The sequence below is a fragment of the Scardinius erythrophthalmus genome (assembly GCF_964197995.2).
Source record: "Scardinius erythrophthalmus genome assembly, chromosome: 17".
In the NCBI taxonomy this organism is placed as follows: Eukaryota; Metazoa; Chordata; class Actinopteri; order Cypriniformes; family Leuciscidae; genus Scardinius; species Scardinius erythrophthalmus.
In genome coordinates this window covers 19752268-19773161 of record NC_138237.1, presented here as the reverse complement: position 1 = coordinate 19773161, position 20894 = coordinate 19752268, and the positions used below count along the sequence as shown (strand labels likewise).

Here is a 20894-nt window from a genome sequence, read left to right as displayed (position 1 = left end):
TACGACAGTGTCAGTCTTCCTGTGAGCGCATCATGTCGCTGTGCCTTCTCGGTTGCGTTGCCTAGGCAGCAGACACCCAAATCCCCAGACCAGTTACAGTACATTATCTCTAGCTCATTGCTGTGTGATTTACACTCAACCTCTTCCAACAGACAGCAGCTGTAAGATCAGATCACCCTTCCAAATACGCAACTCTGCAGTTACAGACTGTGTTGAAATTGTAGAATTGAAGTTTTTTGTAACTTGCTCATGTCTGTGAGATGAACTTGAATCTTGTTTTATTTTTTTATTTTATGACTCTCTCAAGTGTCAGGGTGGTGCTGATTTCGCTCCATGACATTGTGTATATGTGTGTATCCATTTGTGTTGTGGCTAGTCTTTAATCCAGCAGCTCAGCACACAAGTTGGAGTGTTGACAGGCCAGTTTATCAGCCGCATGTGGATGTGTGTGTGGCCATGTGCCCTGTGGCCCTGTGTGACTAACACACTAATATCAGCAGTGTTTCTTCGTTGAGACCACAACCGATATGTCTAGTTCTGCACTGGGCTCGGAAAAGCACAAAGATATTCAAGAGGACTCTTTTAAACAGTTTAATCGGAGACTAAACTGTACTTTAGGGTGTACTGTAATATGTTTGCGTCTCATCTGTGTGATGGACAGGTCTTCACCCCTCATTAACATTTCCCACTCTCTCAGAGGTGTTTCTGCAGGCTTTTGTGCAAAGATAGAAAAACCCACAAGCATTAAGCTTTAGCATATTTCTATGAATATATGCATAGGGCCAGCCGATAAAGTGCTTTCTGAAGGGTATTTTGTGGAGCGCTGGCGTGTTTGGGGCCGTTTAAGGGGCGGTTAGCGTGGTGAGTGAAAGAAGAAATTAAAGCTCAATGTTAGCTGCTGTCGCTATGTGCCTCAGAGCTGTTGTTTTACAGTTCCTGAGATATTTTTGCTCTCTCTCACACACACACACTCTCACTTGTGTCGTTTGAGGTGTGAGGCACATGTCAAAAGTGCTAAGGAGGGGGAGAGGAAGTGATGTAATGGTTCATCAATGCAGCGAGGTTTAGTATTCATGCAGGTGATTGTTGGAGCGACACAATGGAGTATACATCTTTGTGTTTAAAGCAATAATTCACACACAAAAAGCCTCCTGAAGCAATATATATATGAGTAGGTGGTCTGACTCTTTAAATAACTTCCTTTCCTCATCTGCAGTGCTGAATCTGTGTGGGGAGAATAAAAAACTCCAGCACCAATGGAGATCCTCTGGTTTTTCTGTGATCTTTGAGCAGATTTACACTTCACTGCTGGTTATCACTAATCCTTTGGATTTCAGATTAAATTTCTTGCAAAGTTGGAGAGGGAAAGCACAAAAGTCCCACTGAAATCCAAATAGCAAACTTAAAGTTCAGTTTTACTATTTCACTTTTTCCCCATATACATGACTCTCAAGTTATTTAAAACCTCAATTAGTGTTTGATTTCTGATGTCGGCCCGTGTCGTCACCAGAATCGAATTAGTGTGAGGCTAAAAATCTAGTTACTAACAATGATTTTATTTTAAGATTTTCAGAAGTCAATGAGTAAATGATTCTTCCCTTTGTAAAATATGCTACTACAGTGCATGTGGAATGCTGCTATGTGGTTACTAAGTTTTTAGCAAGTTATTACTGTATCGGTTGATTGGGAAGTTCTAGGTGGTTTCTAATGTGGTGATTTTTTTAAAAATTCATCAAGTACATTTTAATGAATCTTTTATGAGGCATATTCTGTGATTAGTGTCTGCTTGTCTCCCCTGAACTGACACCCCTCACATGCTCTTATGCTCAGGCTCTGTGTGTTTTGATTGGACATAATTAGTACAGTCCCCGCCCCCATCAGTTTGACTGACAGCTGCTGTTAATCTTATTTTCTGGGGTGTGATGTAGACAGGGAGGACACACCATTTATCTGTGTGAATTTCAATAATCACCCTGTTGTGACTGGTAATGCAGTTAACTAGATTCTATAAGAAGCTAGGTCACGTCCTCGCTACAAGGTGAGAGTCGTTGTTCGGTTGTCGAGAGCATCTTGTCTGTTTTAATACTCAGATCCTTATGGCAGGGTTAGAGAGGAGAGCAGTGCGGTTAAATCTATTCCAAATTGACTGTGAGCTAACTCTAATCCTGCTGGGATTTAATGGAATACCCGCATCAGGAGAGAACGTCTGTTGCTTAGTCTCCGGGCAGTCCAAAAATTGTACTGCATTTCTGCTCTAATGCTTTGACATTGTATGATTGCTGTTGACAGATGACTTACTGTGTATACAATTGAGCCAAAAAGTCCACAGACTCCTAAATGGTCTGAGATTTCTTAGGTTGTTCACATTTTTTTTTAAATAACTTTTTGACTTCTACTTCATTTTAATAGGTCTGACTGTTTTTATCTATTTATTTACTGTATTTATTTTGAATTTTAAATGTTATATTTAAATGTTATATTAAATATTGTCTCAATAAATATGAGGCCATTCAAAACTGCATGCATAATAATTATAAACAAATGTGCAAAGTGCAGTTTAAAAAGTTGGAATATAGCATGTCAAATTACCCATCTAAAGTTAGGCTATCAAACCATATTAATCATCGATAGAATAGTTTATTCAGATTAATATTTACATTTACATTAATTGCATTTTTTAAGGGGGTTTCAAGTGACTTAATGCATCCACAGTGTTCACCTGGTTCCTGAAATGCTAAGCAAAAGGATACAGGGATACTGATATTATTCTGACACTTATTTTCAGCCGGAAAGATTAAGTTATTGTCATTTCAAACAGGTTCTAATTGCCTGCTAGACATCATTGTGTTTAAATAAGAGTGTGTATTGTTGGTTTAGAGACTTGTGACATAAAAGGCTTGTACTTCTTCATGCTGGTCAATTCATCCACAGCGTAGAAGTTATAGTTTAAAAAAAAGCACCATTACATATCAATCGGCTTATATGTGCAGAACTGCAATTTTGATAATGCCATTACAAATCTTCTTTTCCATAAAGCTTGTTAAGCGAACGAAGCCTCTTCGGATAGGGCATGAACCCAGATAAAGCCACAGAGACAAACAATCCGGCTGCTTATGCTGCCATTCTCATTGTCTCCTTATCAGGTCTGTGAGTCAAATTGACCCTGTAGTAGAGTCACTACAGGGTTGAGTAAGGAAGCTGTCCGTGGTGCTGATGCTTGTGGACCAGAGAGCTGTCTGTGGTCCTGATGGCCTCACAATCTCATGTGGGAGCTGAAAACTCTGCAATGCGAGGCCATATGCTTCAGAAACATTGCAGATGGCTTCATGGCATGAGATGAAGACTTTTAAACGATAGCACAACGGTAGGCACAGAATTCTAGAACTGGCACAACTGATATTTGCAGCTCTGATTGTCACAGTCTGTTGACCTGCAGCATGTTTGTTGGTTTGTTAATGGGAATGGAAAGTGTGGTTTTAGCTACAGGAAACAGACAGGCCTGGTTGTTCAGTTTTCAATAGTTGAGGGATGGCCCTTGGTGTGTTTTCATTGGGTGTAAATGAAGCTGACAGCATGCCAGCCCCTTGGGTGCCATAGTGATAAGAGTGATGCCATAGTGCACTACTCTTACTAATGAATTACTGCCCTTATTCCAGTCTGTTCACTCATTGCATTGACAAATGTGTTGCATGTCTGTGAGAGAATATTTTATCGATTTGCTGACTTTTAAGCTATAATTTTGATAATATCACTAATTAAGAGCAGACGCCAGCAACTGCTGCAGGATTTACATGGAATGGCAGTTGTGCTTCAAGACCCAGATTTTACATTGGACATCAATAAATTGTTTACTGGATCAATTTTGATGTTTCATGCTCTTGGCAGTGTAGTTAGTTAACTAAAAGTTAGTAATTAAAAAGTTGTTTTATTAATTGAAGTTAAGCTGAAATTAAATGAAATCTAAAAAAGTTGTTTTATTAATTGAAGTTAAGCTGAAATTAAATGAAATCTAAATATTAGATGAAAAAGATTACAAATTACAATTGTTGCTCTGGCAAGTAACTGAAATAACATAAGTTTAAGAGTACTTAAGTACTTAAATTATTCAAACATAAAACGGAAATACAAATAAATTAAATATAAATAAAAACTAGTAAAAATGACAAAAGCACAAACAAACAAAATGACTAAAACTTAAACTAAACTTAATATGAAGACAAAAATATGCAGATAACGGAAAAAAGCTATTAATACTATTAATACCATAATAGTATATACATAATAAAAAATAAAATAAAATAAAAATAACACTGGCTTGTGGTTGTTAATGTAATTCTATTCTATTTTGTATAAATAAATAAATAAAACACCAAAAGTTAAAATCACTGAATTTTGGTGTCACAACATACAGTATTGTGAATGGAGATTCACAAGTGTATTTTAAGTGAGCATTAGATGATGGCAAAGGTAATCTAAATGTAAAAATTGGGGGAATGAGCATGCATAATTAAATATCCGAAATCACCCAAAACAGATAAAAAACTGTAATATTAGCTGATAATTAATGTGGTACAGCATACGGTGCATGTTGAATTACCCTGGAAGTTGCACAATAAGCCATATGCTATACATCATGGACAATATACACAAGATAACACAGAGGAGGACAAAAACCAAGGATTACATGTGTAAGCAGATCAAAGTGTGTAAGGTGATTATATATGTCTGTAATATGAAAAAGGAGAATTAAAGCCTGAATCATTCTCTTGTGCATGTGTGAAGTCGGTACAGAAGCTTGGGGCCAGTAGTTTCTAGAGCTTTTTGGATCATCTTTCAGATCTCCATCAGCGTGAGATAAATAGGATTTTCACATTATGATTAGTGTTTCAGAATAGCGGTCTGGGGGGCTGGTTTAGGCTTTTATGTTTGTGCTTAATTAGCTTTGGGTATCACTCCATCTGCCTTTAAACTTCTCAATGCTCCATTCTGCTGATTTCTTTCATGTTGTAGCAGGTTTCACAGTTGCACCATCATCACATAAACACACAATCGGAACTGAGTGAAATTTTCCCCTGAAGTTTCATATTACAAATCACTACCTCAAGCTCACTTCTTTGTTAGCGTTCTGCAATGTGAGCAAGATTCCTTTTTTATTTATTTTATTTTTTTATAAATTGCTGTCCACCATATTATTCACTTTATGAATTTTACTCTACTTAAAACCTGAATAAATAAAGTTAAACCTGAAAGAGTTCACAGCTGGAGTGGTTGGCGCAATTAGTCGTAGTTCTGTGAAGCTATTTTTTGCCTCATAATATAATTTTGAGGGAAAGAAGAAAAAACTTGGCATCATTTTACAATATTGACAGCTATTAAAACTAGAAAGTAGACACTAATTTACTGTACATAACTGAGTAAATCACTACTGATGTAGTGCTATTTGTTTCACTTAACTTTGACTTTATTTGAACAGAGAATCGTTTATTTAAAAGAACAAACTGATTCACTAAAAGGAAACAGACTTCTCACAGCTAAATGCAGATGTGAAAACACAACACGTGAGGTGAGCTACTCTCGACATTTGACATGGAAGTAAGTATCAGACCGAGACGCAGAAACAGGAATTGAGGGTCAATTCTCATTCTGGGCTAATTGAATCAGTGCTTGTTTTAGCAGGGACAGCAGGGCTGGTTTTAGTCTTGCAGAAAGAGCAGTGATGCTCTTTATTTTGTTACTATTCTCTTTGGGTTCTGTTAAAATGCCCCCTTGTCTACCAGGCTTTCAGTTTGCTCTTTCAGTCTCCGGTGAGGCTCCCCCTCCTCTCAGTATGCATCGGCTTACATTTAATCTGTGTTTGACCAAGAGTGTCTGAGAGATAAGAAAATAGGTTTTGCTCACCGATGGCCTCCATGTGTGACTGGACTTGCAATTTAGTTACATTCACATCAGCGGAACCTCCCAAATATAAAAATAAATTTTCATTTTGTGGAAAAACACTTTGCCGCAGCTATAATTGGCTCTTTGAATTGCCTCTTATCTTCCATCATTAACAAAGAAGCTACATTTGTCTGAGCCATTACAATTGGATGCTTTGTTCAAGTGTGTTTCTTTTGTTAAATATTAGAAATGATCCATACAGTCATACAGAGGGATCTGGAAACACACTTTATTTACCAGTGTTATAGAGCTGCATGATTAATTGTTAAAAGATCGCGATCTCGATTTGAACACCCACACAATCTTATTTCTAAATGACAATGATTCAGCTATGTCAATTAAAGCTTTGTCAAGTACGATCACAGCAAACAATCAACATTTAAATTTGCATTGGCACTGCTGCTAAACCAGAGAGAGCTGTTATCATGTAGCCTATATATATGAAACAGCTTCACAAACAGTCTTTTCAACCGCACATATCATTATTTCTGCTACAGTAATTCAAATTATCACAGAAGTACTGGGATAAAAGTTGACTGTTCGGATACAAACACTGATGTCTATGGTAGTGATAAAAATACAGGAAATCATATTTCAAAAGTAACTTTGTATCAATTACATAATTACGCCAGAGGACAGGGTGGAGACAAGTGACTGTTAAAAACATTTATTTGTCATTGAATTGTTTATTGAAGAGATTCATTCAAAACTGCTGATTCATCCATTAATGAACAAAAGTGAAGTCTTTATGAGTGAGTTATTGAGTCATTCATTCATTAAAAATATCTAATTAAATATTTTTGTAATTTAAATAAAATTTCAATTTTGTCAGAACCTCTAGTAAATTACATGCTATTTTCTATTTTGTTTATTTAAAAAATAAATAAATTTGTGATTCTCAGTTTATTCAGAATCGTTATGTGAATAACACCTCAGCAGCTTAAATATGTCTTTAAGGAGCCTGTGAGCAGTATGATCTAACTGTACGGATCTGTCAGAGTCTGTGTGTTTCCACATGTGCGAAATATGTCATAATGAAGTGAAATACTTCTTCACTGATTCACTTAAGTAGATCATGTGACTTTGACTGCAGCAACATCCCCTAAATTAAAATCAGCTTTCTGCGAAGGTTGAATGTGTCATGTTCTGGCATGTTGTTGTAGTAATCTACATGACTTGGGAGAATCAAGCAAGAACAGTCTTTAATAAGACTTTAGAACACTCAGGAAACACAGAAAATAAAACAAAAAAACACGTAAAATCAAATGACAATCAACACCGAACAAAGAACCGTGAAAACTGAAAGCTTAAATACACAAGGGATTCTAGTCAACAGAAACAGGTGCGTAACAATCAGTAAACAAGGAATCTAACGAGTGGTGGGAAAATGGGAACAAAGGAAACAGGTACAGGAACAAGAACGAAACCAAAACAGAAGAACATACACATGCCAATAGTCCCCCGGTGCAAAAGTACGTCCTTGCACCGTAGAAAACAGTTCAACAGAGAAGGGAAGGAGGGGGTTCAGGGGAATGACTTGCAGCTGGGGAGAGATGTAACAAAGGAGGGGCAGGCAGAACAGTCAATAGGGGAGTGGGAGGAGCCTGGGAGGAGAGATGGATGGAGGAGACAGCTGAAGACCCCGAGCAAAGCCAGGACAATGGCCCACAGCGGAACCGATTGGGGGAGGAGCCAGGGTGGAGTCAGATGACCGACCACCAGAGGTGGAGCTAGGAGAGTTTGAGACCTAGGCGGAGGAGACACAGAGACCAGAACACACCGTAGGTCCTGGTGGCCAAGGCGGAGCCATTTTGATAAGCGGTCGAGGTTGAACCAGGGTGCCGGAGGACTGCTGGTGGGACTAGCGAAGCCAGAGGGGTGAATGGACGAAGCACAGCTGTTGTGCTCAGATGTTGGCTCTGGCATCATGGTGCTCAAGGCTCGGGCTCTGTGCTTGCGGTGGGCTCTGGCAGAATGTCTATAGCCCCTTTCACACAGAGCGTTGATCCCAGAAAATTGCCATAAAATTGAGTGCCTTCTGTGTGAACGCAAACACCTAGTAACATTGCCGGGATCAGTCCCAGAACGCGCCCTGTGTGAACAAAAGGTAGGACCAGTGCCATAAGGGGTGTGTCGTATTGATGACGCTGAAGCTGAGATAGTTCTTCAGATTAGTGGAACGGTACGCGATGAGCTAGTTTATGATCGAATCAGACAGAAATGCACAAGCGTGGTGAAATCGCAGATCAGAAGCAAACTTAAGACGCTGCAGAGACATTACAGGTCACATCCTGATGCCACGTGTCTTTACAGGATCTCGAAGGAATGTGTGTTAACGTGCGCAGAAGATTCCAGAAAATCACATCCAGTGTGAATGAACTAAAACTATCGGTGTATTTTCTGGAATCTCTGTGTGAAAGGGGCTTATGATGGGCGTGTTGAACGGCTGGCTGGACTCTGTGTCTGGAATGGGGCTTGTGATGTCTTCCTCTGCAGCGCAGACGGTGTAGGGGGATCCACATCTCACCAGCACTCTGCAAAGCTCCCTCTAGGTGTTCCTTGGACCGCATGTTGAGGTTGGTGTAATAAAAGATGCAGAGCGAGTGGTCAGGGTACTGAGTGAGGCACACCAGATCTATGAAATCCCTTGTGTGGTCCAGGGATTATCCATCCTTTCTTTTCTTTTGGTTCTGGCAGGTGGTTGTAATAAATCACACAACAGAGGAGAATCCAGCAATAACAGTCTTTAGTAACAACACAACATTTAGGAAATAGGAAATCAGGAAATATACACTCACAAAGTGAGCCAGCTTTTTCTTCAGCTCTGACTTCGCGTGCAGCCGTGCACGAGCACAAAACCTCACAACACCCTCCCCCTGTCGGTGATTGGTTAGAATACTATTTGTTTTGGTTTTGAGTGTTTGGCTAAACCATTTGTTTTTGTGTGCAGATCTCAGAGCCTAGGCTGCCTACAGAGACGCGTTTTTTTGACGGCATGCTTATGGGGCGGGCAGCTAGCGGATCGTTAGGAAAGATTAGATGAATGTGATAAAAATATTTTTGGTCCTGAAATCACTGATACCACCTTTAATTAAAACAAGTGCACATGTCCGTCAGCATGTCAGATAATCTTTTTTTAAAAGCAGCTAAGGAAATTAGCGCACCAATCTTAAGCCTAGACTGGAGTTCGTTCCAGGACGAAGGGTCATAGTAAGACAAACTCTTCTTTCCTACTTCTGTCCTCATTCTTGGTACCTTACAAAGTAGTCTGTCACTAGATCTTAAATGATATGTACTTTGTATATGAACAAATTTTAAACAAATATAAGAAGGCAAAAGACCTAAAATAGCTTTTTAAATAAAAATGTGCCAATGTAGCATCCTGCACACTTTGAGTGACGGCCAATTTACCCTACTATATAAGATGCAGTGATGTGTCTGATAGCCTGCATTTGTGATGAACCTGAGAGCCGCATGATAAAGAGGGTTAAGCATTTACAAAGTAGAAGGACAAGCAAATTGATAAATGATATCACCATAATCTAACTGAGACAGGAATAATCCTGCAACCAGTTTTTTCCGTGTAGTCCTAAAAAAGCAAGATTTCAATCTATATAAAAATGAGTGAATTTAAGTTTTTTACCAAGAGCTTCAATATGTTTTTTAAAGGTAAAACCTTTGTCCAGCCAGATACCCAAGTATTTATAAGTATCAACAAATTCAATGGCTTCATCTTGCAATGTATTAATAGCAAGAACTGGGATTTTAGAATTTATAGGTGCAAATATCATCACCTTTGTCTTTTTTGCATTTAAAAGTAGCTTCAAATCAAACAGGGCAGATTGTAATGAGGCAAAATCTAACTGCAAATTTGCACAGGCAATCTCAGGTGTTGGAGCACAAGAATACAGAATTGTATCATCTGCATACAAATGATACTGTGAGTATTTAAACTCACTGCAAACATTATTTATGTAGATGATAAAAAGCAAAGGACCTAAAACTGATCCTTGTGGGACACCCTTTTTTAGGACAACAGGGTCAGATTTTACATTCCCATGCCTTACAATTTGCATCCGCTCAGAGAGATAGCTGTGAAACCAATTTACAGCTCTATGCCCAACACCAATATTCAACAGGGTTTTGATTAACATGAAGTGATCCACTGTGTCAAATGCCTTTGTAAGGTCAACGAACACAGCCATACGGAATAACTTTTTATCAATCACCGCTTTTATATCATCAATAACTTTTAAAGAGGCAGAAACTGTACTGTGGCCAGATCTAAAACCAGATTGCATGTCGTTAAGGATATTTTGTGAAACCAGAAAAGTTTTTAATTGATCAGACACTAAAGTCTCCAAAACCTTTGCCAAGCCGAAAGATTTGAGATAGGTCTATAATTATTTGTGTCAAATGGATCCCCAGCTTTCAGTAACGGCGTGACGTAAGCCTGCTTCCACGAAATAGGCACTGTATCTGTGCAAATGGACAGATTAAATATGTAAGTGAGTGGCTTCACTATAATTTCTGCTGCCATTTTTAACAAAACAGGATCAAGTCCATCTGGCCCCTCTGCCTTCTTGGAGTCAATGCTCTGCAAAACGTGCAAAACATCTGACTCAAAGAATGGTGCAAGCTCAAAGGTCAAAGAAGAAACAGTATCAGAAACCACTTCCCCTTGTAGTGAATGGGATCTAGGTTCAGCCAGGAATACATTTTTCCAAGCTTTCTGTAAGTTGTGTTCGCCATGGGGAATTTCACCTACAGTATTGCTACCTGGGAACTATGTTGAACAAGAGAGGTTTCACCCAATGTATCCTCAAAGATATGTCCTGCCTTTTCAAAATGATCATTAAAAGCATTTAGCATATCCCTCTGCTCTGTTATAACAGCATTTCCTATTTTCAACTGGTGAGGGAAGCTATTGAATTTCTTATTCTGTAGTGCTCTAATAGTTTTCCAGAATTTTGAATGGTCATGCAAACTAATTGACGTTTGCGCCAAATAGTATTCAGCTTTAGATTTTCTAATAACAGCTGTACACTGATTTCTAAGAGTTCTAAAAAGACGCCAATCGTTAGCACTCTGTGTTTTCCTAGCTATAGACCATTGATTATTTCTGGCATGGATTAGGTCAGCTATATCTTTAGAAAACCAAGGGTTGTCTCTGTTTTTTATCCTGAACTTCCTAATAGGGGCATGTTTATTTGCAAGCTTTAAGAAATGTTGCTGAAAATGAGCTACAGCATCCTCAATAGTAGAAATCAATTCTATTTGAAACCATTTCTCTCTGGATAAATCTTGAAGGAAAGCCTGCTCCGAAAAATGCCTGAAACAACGTCTGAGAACAGTCCGACCTTCGGATTTGAGTGATTTTGTACTCCTAATACATGCAATAGTACAATGATCACTCATATCATTTGGAAAAACACCAACAGCAACAGCATGTATTTTAAACCCAGATCGATTCAGTGTTACATTGGGTAGTTTGCTCAGATTTATCCATTCATTCATTCATTCATTCACATTGTGGCTTGTTCTAGGCTAGAACTGTGCAGCTGGTGTAGTTTACGCATATTTGCATGAGTCTAAATAGGCCGTGTGATCTGATGAGGTGTAATCCCGCAAGCAGCATTCACACAGATGCTCGGCTCAGTACTGAATCTTGAGAGGAAGATGAGCAGGATGAAGATGTTCCTGTGGGACGAGCTCCACGCAGCCTCCTCTCTCCATGCTTCTCCTGCCAATTAGCTCTCACTGGTGCAATGCGTGTGTTGTTAGTGTGTGTGTGCTAAAACATCTGCCTGTGTGGCCGGTGTAAGCACAGAGCCTTATTATAGCTGAATTCTTTTCACAATCTGTGCCTGTGATAAGTGCTAGTGATTTTATCACTGGCTGACACGCGCGCTCATTGTAAAAGAGATGATGTCATCTTGCCTCAAAGCCTTGGAAATATCGGAGGGATTATTATGCAGCGTCAAAGACAAAATGTGTGTGTTTGTGTGTGTGTGTGTGTGTGTGTGTGTGTGCGCGCGCACAGAGGGTGAGCAGGTGATCATTTGGCAAATTCAACAGCTCTATTCCAGGACTCTCACTGTTTGCCTCTCTGTTAGCTGTAAAGAAGTGATACCAATATTTAATTATGTAAATAATTATTTTGCAATTACTGTCATGTTCAACTTTATGCTGATAACACTGTCATATATTTATATAAATCTGACTTTCTACAAATTCAACTTCTTCTCCTATAATGCCTGATGAGTTTGGAGAACACCTGACAAGAGATCAGAGACCATTCCTCCATACAGAATCTCTCCAGATCCTTCAGAATCCCATATCCATGTTGGTGCTTCTTCTCTTCAGTTCACTCCACTCGTCAGGGAACTGGGACGGTCATGGCAGAAGCTTCATTTTGTGCTCCCTAACACATTTTTGTGTTGATTTTGATGTCTGTTTTAGATAGTGTTCCTGATGGAAGATCCAACCACCAACCATTATAAGATTTCTAGCAGAAGCCGTCAGGTTTTGATTTTTTATCTGTTGATATTTGATAAAATCCACAATGCCATGTATCTGAACAAGAAGTCCAGGTCCTCCAGCAGAAAAATAGGACATAAAAAACAACATTAAAAATCCAACGGTATATTAAATTGTACACATGGGGTACTTTTTATCCTTGTGTGCACCAAACCCATCTAGTGTTTGGTGCCAAAAAGCTTTTTTAGTTTCATCTGACCACCGAACCCTGTGCCGTTTGAAGTTCCAGGTATCTGACAACTGAATTTTCTGGAGTTTGTTTTTGGATGAGCGAGGAGGATTTTTCTTGAAACCCTCCCAAACAACATGTGATGTAGGGGTTGTTTGATTTTTTTTTTCTTTTTTTCTTCTGACCCCAAGACTCAACTAATCTATGTAATTCTCCATCTTTGAAGAGTCTTTGACCACTCAAACTCTCCTCCTCACTGCGCATTAAGACAATATAGACACACGTCATCTTCCAGGCAGATTCGTAGCATCTTTAGTTGATTGGAACTTATTAATTATTGCCCTGATGGTCAAAATGGGGATTTTCTTACAGCCACTCTCTCTTTTGTGAAGCTCAACAATCTTTTGCTGCACATCAGAACTAAATTCTTTGGTTTTACTCACTGTGATGGATGATTCAGGGAATTTTGCCTTTGTGTTTCCTCATATTTAAACTCCTGTGAAACAAGAAGTCATAGCTGGACAATTTCATGTTCCTAGTCACCCTGGTGCGCTAAAAAAAGTAAATATTAATGGGAATATACTTATTATATATATTTATATTTTACTCATAAACAATTATAGGGGTGCTAATAATTGTGGACAACGTGTTTTGGAGAAAAACATTTATTTCATAATGTGATTTCCCCTCCACTTTCAATTCTTTTACTTCAATGAAAGGTTAGATTTTTGCAAATTTTTTGAACAAAAGATCAAAAGGATAAACAATGCAGATTTATTTTTTACAGCCATTTTTGATCATATTTACCAGGGGTGCCATTAATTCTGACCACAACTGTATATCTTGATATTGATATTTTTTCTCAGAGACTGTTTAAAATGGTGTTTTTCAATTCGATGAAACCACAATTTTGTACACTTTTCACCAATAATACATTTAGTCACATACAGTATATAGTATGTATATTATCGTAAACAGCAGACATTACCACATATATTTTTTACCGATATGAAGTTTGGGGTCAGCAAGAATCTTTTTTTTTTTTTTAATTCAGCAAGGATGTATTAAATTGATCAAACAGTAAAAACGAATATTTTATATGTCAAATTAATGCTGTTCTGTTGAACTTTTTTTTTTTTTTTTATCAAAAAAAATCATAGGAATTTTTTTTTAATTATGGTTTCATTCATGGTTTTCCACTTTGATAATAATAAGAAATGTTTATTGAGCACCAAATCATCATATTAGAATGATTTCTCAAGGATCATGTGACTCTGAAGACTGGAGTAATATTGCTGAAAATTCAGCTTTGCCATCACAGGAATACATCACATTTTATAATATTTATTCAAATAGAAAACAGTTAAATTGTAAATTGTACTGAAATTATAAAATAATATTTCACAATATTACTATTTTTACTATATTTTTGAACAAATAAATCCAGCTGGGTGAGTGTAAGAGATTTATGTTTTATAAACATTAAAAATCTTACCGACTCCAAACTTTTGAGCGTTAGTGTATAAAATGTCACTTTTTAAATGATGAAGCAATTTAATATTTTAATCAGATTTTTTTAAACAATTCATTGAAATTAATTGAATTCCAATTCACATGTTTTTTTTTTTTTTACACAAAAATACTAACCTTATATGAAAACATATTTTATGATCCAATCCTTTAGGAACAAAAAAATTATGGCCAAATAAAACAATCGCAATATTCACTATTTCACCTAATTTCATTCCGGCAGAATAATAATCTTAAACATGGTGAATATTCCCTAAATCACACAGTACTAGATGGAGCAGGGCACTTCAATCCGGTGAGACATATTCTCTGTGGTTTTTATACACAGCAGGTGTCGGGCAGTTGCTCTCTCCATTTGGCACGCTGTGGCAGGCATTTAGCTAATGTCAAGTGGATTTGCCTGAATGTTTTGCCACTAATGGAAATGTGGATTGAAAAGCAAAGGCAAACTTAGACGTTATCAATTAGCAGCTTTCAATGACTGTGAAACATGATACAATCACAGATGAAGGTGTTTGTTCATATAAGACACACGCATTCTCCTCATTAGCCTGTAGTGTGCCTGTGCCCTCAGCATTTCTTGTGTGTGTGTGTGTGTGTGTGTGTTTATGTTTATGTTTAATCAACATCACAGGTCAGCAGTGTGTGAGAGTGTGTACGGCAGTAAATGGAGATTCGGAGCAGATGGAGGCATGTTTTGCACAGATGTCTTAGCGGCTGGCCTTAGATATGTTTCCTTGAGCACTCTGGTCATGTGCCACCAGATCTTGGGGGTTCCTTCAAGTAGAATAAAGCAGAATAAAGCAGTGCTGAAACTGGGTAAGACAAGTTTATAAAAATAAATGAAAAAAGCCATCCAAATTAGTATTATTATCAGACCAAACCAAATCAAGCTTGCTGAATCATTATTATTTGCCCCTTAGTTTCACAGACAGTCAGGTCTTACTGACATTTAGAGCCACGTATAATAGATGCTCAGCTTGAGAAGGGTTCAGTCCAGGTATATCGCCAAACCCATCTCTTCTGTGCTCCTGGAAAGTAAGATGTTCCTGTGATCTACTCAAGTATTAAATATTTGAACACATTTGAGACAAAACCATTTCCTTTTGTCATCCTTTGCGCCTAACTGTCTGTAATTGTGCCTAGAAATAATTGAGTAACCACCAAATAAATTTCAAGAGACACAATAATCTTAATTTTGGAGATACAGTAAGAAATATGAACAATTATTCAACAAGTCACTAATATTTTGATGTTTCTGAGTGAAATGCAGATCATGCGGCACAACACAATTCCCCTTGAGTGTTACAAAACTATAAAACCCATTTCAAGTTATCACACACAGGAGATACATTGAGCCACATTCTGTAACCAGACAATCTCACACAGGAACATGAATGTTTGTTATGAGATTGTATATTTTTTAATTCATATTTATGTCTAGCCCTGTTTCAATGCCCTTCAAGTTTATCTAGGAGGCATTAAGTTAATAATAATAATATATATATATATATCTAATCAACATTTATGCAAAGTAGTTTTTGTGATGTACAGTAAATGTCACAAATTAATTATAATATTGTAATATATATACAGTATATACAGTATAATACTTCAATTGATGATAATATTTATGCAAAATCACAAAAATATTTTTTGTGATGGAAATGGTCACAAATTAATTAAAATGGTCAAAATAATTAAAATCTTTGGGTTAGTTAGTTAGCAATTTCAAACCTTTCATATTAAAGAGTTAATATGTGAAGGACTGTTGTATTGTTCCTGATCAGTCTTTCGGTTCTGTGCCCTGTCCAGCCCATAATATATATGTATCACTGTTAAATATTTCAGTGTGAAATTACTTTACTGTATATTTCAGGTTAATAATTGTTACTTTCACAGTAATTTCACAGTACGACTTTTCTTGTGTCTAACTGCACTAAAAAGTGGTTTTACTGTGAGTTTACAGTATTGGAAAACACAATTTACTGTAAACAAACAACATCATACTGTATTTCTACAGTGCATATGTACTATTAAGGTACCCAGCATGTAGTGTTGCATGAATAGATTATGTTGTGGAGTTTCTTGATTCTTGTTGGATTTATCTGTGCTGCTGAACTTATTTTTGCTTCGCTTTTAGCCATTTGTGTTGGTTTATTTTGTAATGTTGGTTTATGTTGTATAAACATTTTATTATTTGTTGAGTGTCACCATTGTTTTTTTCTTTGTCAAGTATTGATGTCTGTGCGTCATTAGGTGATGTTTTCAAGATGATGTCACTCACATCTTTCACAGATCTCAGCAGTTGCTTCACTATTGTGAAAGATCCATCTACAAACAGTTATGAATTTGAAATAAGTTATTGGTACATCTTCATGCTTAAAGGGGGGGTGAAATGCTATTTCATGCATACTGAGTTTTTTACACTGTTAAAGAGTTGGATTCCCATGCTAAACATGGACAAAGTTTCAAAAATTAAATTGCACGTTTGAAGGAGTATTTCTGTTCCAAAAATTCTCCTTCCGGTTTGTCACAAGTTTCGGAAAGTTTTTTTCGAGTGTGGGCATGTGTGACGTCAGATGTAGCGGAATTTCCTTATATGGGTCCTAAGGGCACTTCTGCGGAAGGACGCGGGCGCAACCGTAGACCAGAGCTAGAGAGCGAAAGCAGTACGCCCATCAAAGCGCTATGCTCGGCTTTAGGGAAGTCAATGTCACCAAAGAAGTGGGTTTTTGGTTGCCAGGGCAAGACAACCCTGCACAGATTCCCAAAGAACCCGGCGTTAAGGGACCAGTGGATGGAGTTTGTTTTTTCAGAGCATCAACGGAGGTTGTGCAAGACTGTTTGTTCCCTGCATTTCGACGATGCTTGTTTTATAAACAAAGCCCAGATCGACGGATTTGCAGATCGTCTAATGCTTAAGGATCGAGCAGTCACAATGATAAAGGTTCGCGGTCGGTCGTGCGTTGGAACCGGGCGGTGAGTAAAACTGCCTCAAATGTCTGTGTGTTGTTAGCCCGGCGCGTTAGCACAGCTTTAGCTCCGCCCACACGGCCCGCCTCCAGACGCTCGGTTTTTTCCGGAAAGACTCGGTACAGCCTATCTTTCTTTTATAAATATAATAAAACTAAAGACTTTTTGGAGATATGAAGGATGCAATACTACTCTATAGGTACTCAAGATTAACAGGAGATTGAGTGTTAATGAGCATTTCACCCCCCCTTTAAATAATAACTAACACAAAATCTTCATATACATGCTAGGAATACTTTGACTAAACTATTTAATATTCCAGCTTGTCATCATTTTAACAAATGTTTTTTATTTGTCACATTTCTGAATTGGCTAGAACATAAATATGGATATGAATACAGAGAGTCCAAGATCCCAAGCTAATGGAGCACTAATTACCATTATGGTGACTGATTACAAATTGCTGTTGTAAAGAAAACATTTATTACAGTGGCATGATTAAAGACAACATTATAATGTGAAATCACAGTAAAACAAGAGCAGTTACTGTGATGTCAGCATTATTTTGTTGTTGATTAACAGTAATTTGTAATAAAATGACCCAGCATGCATTGATTTCACAGTAAATTTCAGACTACAGTAAATTATTGGAAAATAATACTTAAAAATCTAATCCTGTAAATTCCTAGCAATTATTTACATGAATTATTATGTATATATATATATATATATATATATATATATATATATATATATATAGAGAGAGAGAGAGAGAGAGAGAGAGAGAGAGAGAGAGAGAGAGAGAGAGAGAGAGAGAGAGAGAGAGAGAGAGAGAGAGAGAGAGAGAGAGAGAGAGAGAGAGAGGCAGCATGTCTCACTAATATCTATATATCTATATTCAGGCACACTGCTGGCTGGCCATGAGATGTGACGGCATGGCCACCCCTTCCCCACCATGATTTATATGTAATGAAAGCGAAATTTTAGCTACTAAATCAAGGCTGGGGGAGAATTGGCCATGGAGCAGGAGCAGAATTATTAACAATGAGAGAGATGCCAGCCAGAGAGCTCATATACTGTATACTAAGAGCTCATAAATGGCCACATATGTATGCAGTAGGGAGATCCATGACCAGGAGTCCCTTTTATTCACAGGTACACGAGCTAACAACTCCGATGGCCTTCTGAACTCCTATGGCTCCCATTAGCGATGAGGCATGAATCATGCTTTTGCAGGGTCTGTAAAAGACACGTATATTATAAGACATGATATTGTTATGAATTAACCTGCCTTGTTACCCCCAGGCTGATTTATTTCAGGTAACAGATAGGGAATTTTCACATTGTTTCTCTGTGTCACAGCTCCCCCAACTTTTACGGACACGCCACCGCAGTATGTGGAGGCCAAAGAGGGGGGCAGCATCACTCTGAGCTGCACGGCCTTCGGCAATCCCAAACCTTCAGTCAGCTGGCTTAGGGAGGGAGACCCCGTACAGGACAGCAGCAAATACAAGGTGAGCAAACACATCTCTTATATTTGAATATTAACTTTGATCATGAAATCTACGGGATATTCTAAATTGGGGGATATTTTATAATGTAAACTTAAAATATTAGTATAGTTTCTTGTTTCTAGTAAGCAGAGGCGGACAGTGTACACAGCTTCATTACTTGAGTAAAAGTACAGATACCCCTTGCTAAATTTTACTCAAGTACAAGTAAAAGTACTACAGTCAGATGTCTACTTAAGTAAAAGTACTGAAGTACTTGTTTTTAAAAGTACTTGAGTATCAAGAGTACAAGAGTACATTTTCTAAATATTGCATTACTACTGCCACAGTGCTTACATTGGTAAACACAGCAAACACTTGAAGCGAAAACTATCATTAACTTGTTCAGAAAATTAAAATAGTCTGGCGAGGTGGGGCCACGGGTTGGCACATTCCCGGGATGGACCTGCTGCGTCTTCATCCATTGTTTCATCCATGGTTTAATCTCTTATCTAAATCTGACCATGGAGTTGACTTTGGCGGAAAGCTGAAGGTGATTTCTGATAGGCTGTCCCAATAAGTGGCGCCTGCACAATCCAATCACGTTTGAGAGGGAAACAACAAATTGAGGGTTTCCGAGATTATTCTTTTTTCCTTTTTTTTTTTTTTTTTAGAAGTAGTAATGGGTACTCACGGTTATGGATAGAAATGTAGCGGAGTAAAGAGTACAATATTTGCCTCTCAAATGTACTTGAGTAAAGTCTTGAGTACTCCCCAAAAATGATAGAAGTACAGATCCCTCAAAATTGTACTTAAGTACTGTACTCAAGTAAATGTACTCCGTTACTGTCCGGCTCTGCTAGTAAGTTATTTATTTATTTTTTGCCCTCTCTCTGACCATTTGTTATGATTGGCTAACAATGTCGTTCATCTGCGCTGGCCAAGTTGCTTAATACTAAAATATGTGTCGTATGCAATGTTGCCATGTCTCAGAATTTTTATTTATAGCTTTTTTAATATTATTTTATTTTCATATTTATGTAAATGTTATTTAAAAAAGAGAATTCTTTCCAGAATATAGGTGAGAGACATTTAAATTTCTTTGGGAAATGTTTGTGTGGCAGTGTGAAAATCATGATATACTGTTGTAAATCTTAGTATGTGACAGCCCTAGTGTTGTAGTTACCTGAAGAATGCCTGTGTAGTTTGATTGATATGCTTCTCTGCACAAATACAGGATTGCAGTTGCCACAGTGAGGGCTCAGGATATTTGATGACGGTGGAAATTACAGGTCATAGGCACTTTGTCACTATCTTTACTTTTGCTCACTTTCCATCTTCAAACTACCATAGTCATGGCCCCAAATCCAGCCCTCCATGAGGTTATCAGTGGCCCGTCATCACAGTTAAATTGCTGCTTCTGTGTCTAAAATGCAGACAAGTAACATGCATTGAAAGTGCCACAACACTCACTTGCAGTTTTATAGATTTTTGTTGAATACATTTTTCTTTTAATTCGCAATTTATTATTCATTTTAATAACCAGAATACGTAAACAGTGCCGTTACTAATCTCTGACCTTGACTAAAGAAATTTTTTCATTTCTAGTTTATTCAGTTCAAAAGTTAATAAATGAAAAATAAAAAAATATTTTTTCCTTTTTTTCTTCTTCTTTTTTTGGGGTATTTCTATTAATCAGGAATCCTGAAAACATGCATCAGAGTTTCCACAAAAATATTAAGCAACAATTTTTAACGTATAATAACAAGAAATGTTTCTTGAACATATTAGAATGATTTCTGAAGGATCATGTGACACTTAAGACTAGAGTACTGATGCTGAAAATTCAGCTTTGCCATTAAGAATAAAGTACATTTTAAAAGATATTAAAAAAGAACAAAGTCAATTACAGTTTGAATTGTTATAATATGGTAATAATCTTGTAATAAAAATGACCTTCTTTAAAAAGTTTGCCATATTTCACCCTCTTGTCTAAAAGTGTCCTTCAAACTAAGCAGTTTGAGTGTCCCTTCTATATATTGTTTAAACTTACTCTGTCAAATTAGACAAAGCTGCAGTTTTAACAGTAGTTGCACGGCCTGTAGAAACATCTAATTAATCCCCCTCAGCCTTGTCATATACCCTAGTGGTTTAGCCCTAGACCCCTGACCATCTCAGTGCTCGTAACTGTGCTCATTTTAACTACGTGTCGTGGAGGTGTCCCTTGGGCCTCTTATGTTCACAGTGCTGTG

At 37.6% G+C, this 20894-nt stretch overlaps 1 protein-coding gene across 1 annotated transcript in view; it reads left to right on the top strand.

The window, feature by feature from the left end:
- igsf9bb (immunoglobulin superfamily, member 9Bb) overlaps positions 1 to 20894 on the top strand; it is a gene marked incomplete at both ends in the record, with an annotated part of 126505 nt that overhangs the window by 41603 nt on the left and 64008 nt on the right. Inside the window, one exon of the mRNA XM_081390460.1 lies at positions 18515 to 18666. Within this exon, the coding sequence (XP_081246586.1) occupies positions 18515 to 18666 (152 nt within the window). The remainder of the gene's footprint in view (positions 1 to 18514; positions 18667 to 20894) is intronic.